At 50.4% G+C, this 6,359-nt stretch overlaps 1 protein-coding gene across 5 annotated transcripts in view; it reads right to left on the bottom strand.

Moving 5' to 3' along the window:
* Nucleotides 1–3,054: 3,054 nt before the first annotated feature.
* LOC115281282 overlaps nt 3,055–6,359 on the bottom strand; it is a 13,912-nt gene continuing 10,607 nt past the window's right edge. The window contains exons 2-4 of one of the 5 annotated variants that reach the window (XR_003904201.1): nt 4,327–4,501; nt 3,539–4,192; nt 3,055–3,361 (exon numbers count right to left, since the gene is read on the bottom strand). Coding sequence is in view for 2 of the 5 variants with exons in the window: in XM_029926668.1 (XP_029782528.1) it covers nt 3,119–3,361; nt 4,063–4,192; nt 4,327–4,501 (548 nt within the window). In the remaining 3 variants the exon portion in view is untranslated. Of the gene's footprint in view, nt 4,198–4,326; nt 4,502–6,359 lie in introns of all 5 variants that reach the window. The other 4 variants (XR_003904200.1, XM_029926668.1, XR_003904199.1 and 1 more) reach the window with 4 other exon arrangements.

Genomic DNA, 6,359 nt, shown 5'->3' with positions numbered 1-6,359 from the left:
TGTTTCCCCCATCACAGCACTGGGGCCTGTTGCATTCAAGTCATCTGTGTCCCTGTCTTTGCTCTAGGCTCCCCAAGGGCTCAGGAGCTAGAAATGCTCCACCTGCAGACTCATCCAGGGAGTCATATTGACATGGTCATGTATGTTTTTGCATCCCAATGGCTACAGAATTTCCCTCAGCCAACTTGACAGTATAACCCAGGGGGTGTCCTGATTTGTGGTTACGCCCTTGGCAAAAACCAGTCTTCCAGCTGCTGAGCCACAAAGAGCCATAAGTTCGTCACCACTAAGTATGCCTCCTTCTGAACCTGAATGTGCCTTTTGTCCAAGCTGAGCCCTCCTGTCCAGGGTCAGTCGCTCTTCCAGCAGCAGGGACGATCCACTAGAGGGCACTCACGTGCCTCCCCGAACTGCTTACCATTTCCACCTCCTGACCGATGCAAGGATTTACACTGCCTCAACCCCCAACCCTCAAATACTCTTTAGATTTGCTCAATGTGAACTTCTTGGGACCATAAGCAGGGTCCCCAGAGAAGAACCTCACTTTGGATAGTGTGGCATATGGACTCATAACCAGAAACAACCTAGGCCCAAGTCTTTGGAGAAGGGATGGTGACAGGGACAGTGGGCCTTGTAGACTGGACACTCAGGGCCCAGATGCCCCAGCACCATATGTGGGCCCTGGGGAAAATGGCTGTGAGCCTATATCCCTAAAGGCCCTGTCACTTAGGATCTGTGCACATCAGCCTTGATGGGCCTTCTGTGGAACATTCCAGACTGGGTTTTCCAAGTGGGACACAGGTCCTCCTGGGTATTTCAAGCACCTTCTTACCTAGAAGAATCAGGAGAGAAGTGGCATTCTTACTAGCACAGGATCTCTTGGGGCCTGAGGGAGCAGGTGGTGTCCAGGCTCCACCGTGAAGACCAGATCAGGCCCTGCGTCGTTGGGAGAGTGAGGGCTTGCCTGGCCTGGTTCTGCAGGATACCATTCCTGGGCTGTCTGTGGGGAAATCGACTTCCCCCTCCCTGCAATGCGGGAATGAGACCCCAGTGCCTCTTCAGGCCGGGCAGCAAGGGGGCACAGGTGAGTCTGGAATGAGGAGAGACCCTATTTCTGGAGGCAGGAGTGGTCAGATGATGGGCGCACACGTGGTACGCAGCTCGCGTAGCTCCTGTCGCTGAGGCCATTCCAGTTCCTGAGAGGTTTTCTTCTTGAGAATCCAGCCTTTCCCTGCAAACTATGGTCACTTCCCAGTTTAGTGCTTAGAGGTAAGGCACCTCATCAGCTCTTAGTCCCCATCACACCTGGGCAGCGCTGTGTGCCCAGCTTTCCGACCCCCGGGTCCTCAGAGTGGTTATCGCCACCTCTGTTCCCACCAGTCTGAGGCTATGCGAACAGACTCTCTGTCCTGATTGACAGCCGCTCACGGCGGCTGCTGGGTGAACAAGAGGATGTGGGCGCTTGTCGGCCACTCTGCATGCCTGCAAGTCCCCCTGTGGGCGAGTGGCCAGCGAAACGACCGAACTTCCTGCTAATTTATGTTTTATTTAAATATAAATAAATTTTATAAATATAAATAAATAATAAATATATTATAAATAAATAATAAACATATTATAAATATAAATATAAATAAATATACATAATATAATACATTTTATTTAACATTTTTAATTTTTATTTATTCTTGAGAGAGAAGAGAGACAGACAGACAGTATGAGCAGGGGAGGGGCAGAGAGAGAGGGAGACACCGAATCTGAAACAGGCTCCAGGTTCTGAGCTGTCAGCACAGAGCCCGAGGAGAGCCTTGAACTCCCAAACCATGAGATTATGACCTGAACTGAAGTCAGATGCTTAAGCTAGCCACCCCAGCACCCTATTTATTTATTTATTTATTTTAATGTTTCTTTATTTTGATTGAGAGAGACACACACAGAACATGAGCTGGCGAGGGGCAGAGAGAGAGGGAGACACAGAATCCAAAGCAGGCTCCAGGCTCCAAGCTCCAAGCTGTTCCAAGCTGTCAGGACAGAGCCCAGGATGGGGCTCAAACTCACGAACCCAAAGATCATGACCTGAGCTGAAGTCAGATGCCTAACTGACTGAGCCACCCAGGTATCCCAATTTGCTGCTAATTTAATTTCGGGTAGTGTTGCCCTGGGGATTTAATAAGGAATGCATGGGTGCTTTCTTATTTTCAAGGCACAGGGTTTTGAATTTGGAATTAAAAGTTTCCCTTGAATGTCGCTGTCAATCCAATCCCACCCATTTGGGGCACAGATGGCAAATTTCACAGCCTAGTGCACATTCTGTATTGAGGCCAAGACACTGGCAGCCTGGCCCAGGGAACCTCTGCGCACAGCTGCTACAGAGAGATGGGCGCTCTGTCGGGCACAGTCCTGCTTCCTCCCCGGGCACCAGTGCCCAGCTCCACAGTGCCCTCCCGCCTCCCTGCAGGTCCCCATCCTCAGACACACCTGCCCCACAGACACTGTGGGCTGTTTGTTCTGTTCTGCTGGGGCCCTCCTGGAGTTGTCCAGGGTCCTGCAGGTTCCCTGAGTGTGTGTGTGTGTGTGTGTGTGTGTGTGTGTGTGTGTGTTGTGTGTATGACTGGTTATTCGGACTCATTTAAAATGGTATGGCTGTGCTTGCTGGCTGCAGAAGGCCCCAGAGAGAGGAGACAGTGGAAGCTGAGTGTGGTAGGCAGAAGTATGACACCCCTGGTCCCCAGCGCCTGTGAACATGGGAGTGGGCACAGCACCGGGGAATTCAGGTTGTGAATAGGCTGGTCTTTAAATAGGGAGATTATATTGGGGAATCCCTATGGAGATATCGGTGTCAGGCTTCTAACCTCACAGTAAAATAAGAACACCAAGATTGGGGCACCTGGTGGCTCAGTCAGTTAAGCGTCTGACTCTTGGTTTGGGCTCAGGTCATGATCTCCCAGTTGGTGCTACAAGCCCCAGGTCGGGCTCTGTGCTGACAATGTGGGGCTAGCCTGAGATTCTCTCTCTGTCTCTGCCCCTTCCTCTCTTTCTCAGAGTAAGCAAATAAAAATAAAAAACATTAAGATTAACAAATTGTGTTGTTTTAAGCCACTAAGTATGTGGTAATTTGTTACAGCAACAGTAGGAACTTAATCCCCTTGGAAGGTGAGACCCGTCCAGGTCCGTGTAGAAAAGACAATGTGGACTCGTGGTCAGAGTGGACAAGAAGGTGGTAGAGAAACATGAGGAATATTGGGGCAGGTGAGGTATCTATGGTGGCTTTGGTGACAGTTTCCACATGGGGCCGGGAGGAGCAGAAAAATTCATCAGTGACTCTCATGATTCTTGCTTCAGCAGCCAGTGAGGGAAAGACCTGTAACAGAAGGAAATGTGTGCAGGTTGAGACTGTGAACACCAGAAGTGAATGTTTGAATTATGCCTGCAGTTAAGGTGGCCAAGGGCCTGGGGCACTGGTTCCACCGGGTCCCGGATCTGCGAGAGGCCAGAGCAGAGTGGGGGTGAGGTCCGTCCAGTGGAACACGGTCCTCACCGTGTGGCCTGAGCTGGGAGGTCTCCAGACTCAGTTAGGGTGGAGCTGTGTGGGCGATGGGACAGCTGACAGAGCACATGGACTGGGGCGGGTCCCCCCTGGAGCAGCCCCTTGCTGAGCCACCGCCTAGGACGCTGTGTCCGGCTGCCCTGCTGGCGGCCAGCTCTGTCCTGTATGTTGTAGCTCAAGAGTCAGAGAGTCACTGGTCGGGTCACTGTCACCACTCGCATCCTTCCGTCTTCTTTGTGTCCTGTGTTCAACTGATATCTCATGCATGTCTCTACTTTATGGGCCTGAGTACAATAATATAAGGCAAACTACATTTTCTCCTGATTATCTTTTGTTTTGGTTCCTCGTGCTTGAATATACTAAAAAACAACAACAACAAAAAAGAAAGCACAAATACAAATCCACCATCAGCAGGGTCCTGGTGGAAGCAAACACCTCATTACTGGGAAGTCTCATCTTCCCTTCTACCCTCAGCCACCAGGTGTCCTCACATGACCATGAACAAGAATACAAACCACATGTGTCCCGGGCGATCCGTGAGAGGTTGAGACCGTGCACCTGCCAGCACCAGGTTCCGTCACTGCTCCTCCTCCGAGCCCCGTGACCAACCGTGTTCTGGGAACCCTCAGGCTCACAGTGGGAGCCCTGTGCTGACAGAAAGAGGAAGGGAACAGGGCAGTGCTGGGACATAAGGAACATCCTCAGGTTTCTCTGGTGACCAGCAAACCAGAAAACTCTCTGAGTTCAGATTTCTAACACATAGACCTACAGGTACTCACCTGAGTCTGTGAGTCCACGGGTCAGACGTGCCATCAGACAATACGGAATTCACCATGGGTTTCCGGGGACCACACTGGCTTGGGTCGCACGGAAGTGTCATCTGGAGAAAAGAGTCATACTGGAAGTGGACTGTCAGCTGCCTTCCTTCTGATGATGATGCTCCACTTGTCTCACCTGAAACAGAGTTGAAAGTTTGGCTTTTCCTGTCAACTAATCCATTTTAACACTGAAAGAGGGTGTGAATTGTCCTATTTGTCCCGCCACTGGTGACTATGATGAATATCCACTGTATTTCTTCAACCAGAACTCTCATTCTGGATGAAAATGATCGTTACCCTAACACTTTTTTTTTACAACCTCAGCTCTCCTTGAAACTATACACTGACGGTTTCCTGAGTCCGGCCATCAGAACTCCCAGGACAAGCCTCCCAGGCCATGGAGTGCTGGAAGGGCCTCCATCCCCGGCCCTGCTGTCCCCCAACACACTTGAAAAGTGCGTCCACAGTGCAAGGTCCGCACTGCTCCTTATCAACCTTTTGGCTTGTTCAACACAGAGGGATTGTGGTATGCTTTTATGATCTGAGAAACTGAGTTAGTATTTTAGGGGAAAACATTAAGGGAAGAGAAAAACACAAGAGCCTCATTTTGGACATAAAATACTGAAATACCCATCAGACAGCTAAGCTTTGTAGACACTTGTTCTATGGGGTCTTTCCTTGCCCTGCCCATGAACATGGGCTAATTTCTCTCCATCTCCCCCACCTGTTATTTCCCTAGTGTTTTGTTTCATTCTAAACATCATCCCTTCACTTGTCTTAATGTCTTCCAAATTCTTGAAACTTTGCAAGCCTCTAACTGATTCCCTTGTAACCTTCACAGCCTTATTATGTACTTTCATCTCGCCCTCATTAACTATATTGTAGGGGAGGAGCCAAGATGGCGAGAGGAAGGGAGCTCGGTAAACTCTGTCCGCCCCATTTATCTAACCGAGAAGGATATTACTCTCATCTGCGAGAGCGGAAGGAGAAAATACGGACTCCAGAAAGAATAGAACCTCAAGGATACCTGAGTGAGTGAGGGCGAATGGGGAGATCTGAAAACAGGCCAGGCCGGGACTGGCAGGGGAGACAAGATCCCCAACCCAACGTGGGGGAAGCGCGCGGAGCCCGAGAGACAAAGGGGAGAGACAGGGGAGCGGGCTTCCCGGCGAGAAGCGGTCCGGGCTGTGGCTGCGCCAGGGGTGAGCAACTCGAATTTGGTTTTGGGAACGGGACCAAGCCAGAGCGCGGCTGCACCACGGGTGCGGACTTCCCGGTGAGAAGCGGTCGGGGCTGCAGCTGTGCCAGGGGTGAGCAATTCGAACTTGGTTTTGGGAATGGGATCACGGACCGCATTTCCACAGCGCACCTCGCCCCCTGCACGGACTGCGCGAATCCTGGGTGCCCACAGGGAAAAAATAGGGCCCACACCTACGTGACCCACGACAAGGAGCTGGTGGCGGGTAGAGGCCTGGGCGCGCTCTTAGACTGCAGGAGCTCCCAGCTCATTTTCAGCAGCGCACAGCACCTTGAGCAACAGCTATCGGAAACCAAGAGAGACTCAGCTTTTTTTTTTTTTTCCTTTCCCCCTTTGCAATTGCGATCCTGGCTGGAGGTGGGGACTCTGCAATTGAGTCTGTGAAGGTGCACACTTCACCTCCTGCTGCTCATTTTGCCTCAGGCAGGGGCGGAGCCTCTGAGAACAGCCTCCAAGACCTACCACACCAAACACCGCCCATCCACCAGGGGAGCTGCTGCTGTTATTTTTTTAAAAATTTTTTAATATAAAAATTTTTTTCTTCACTTGTTTCGTACTTATTTCTTTGTCATTATTACCTCTTTTTCCTTTTTCTTTACTCAATTCTTTTAAATTTTACTCCTTATTTTCCTTTCTCCTTTCTCCCTTACTTTCTCACCTTCTTGCAACCCAGATATATTCTCCTGTATCTCATCCTTACCTCTCCCCTAAACTGGTCATACACTTTTAAACGGTC

This window comes from Suricata suricatta, chromosome 16 (genome assembly GCF_006229205.1).
Source record: "Suricata suricatta isolate VVHF042 chromosome 16, meerkat_22Aug2017_6uvM2_HiC, whole genome shotgun sequence".
Lineage (NCBI taxonomy): Eukaryota > Metazoa > Chordata > Mammalia > Carnivora > Herpestidae > Suricata > Suricata suricatta.
The sequence above is the reverse complement of the archived record's forward strand: the minus strand, read 5'-3'. Positions and strand labels throughout refer to the sequence as shown.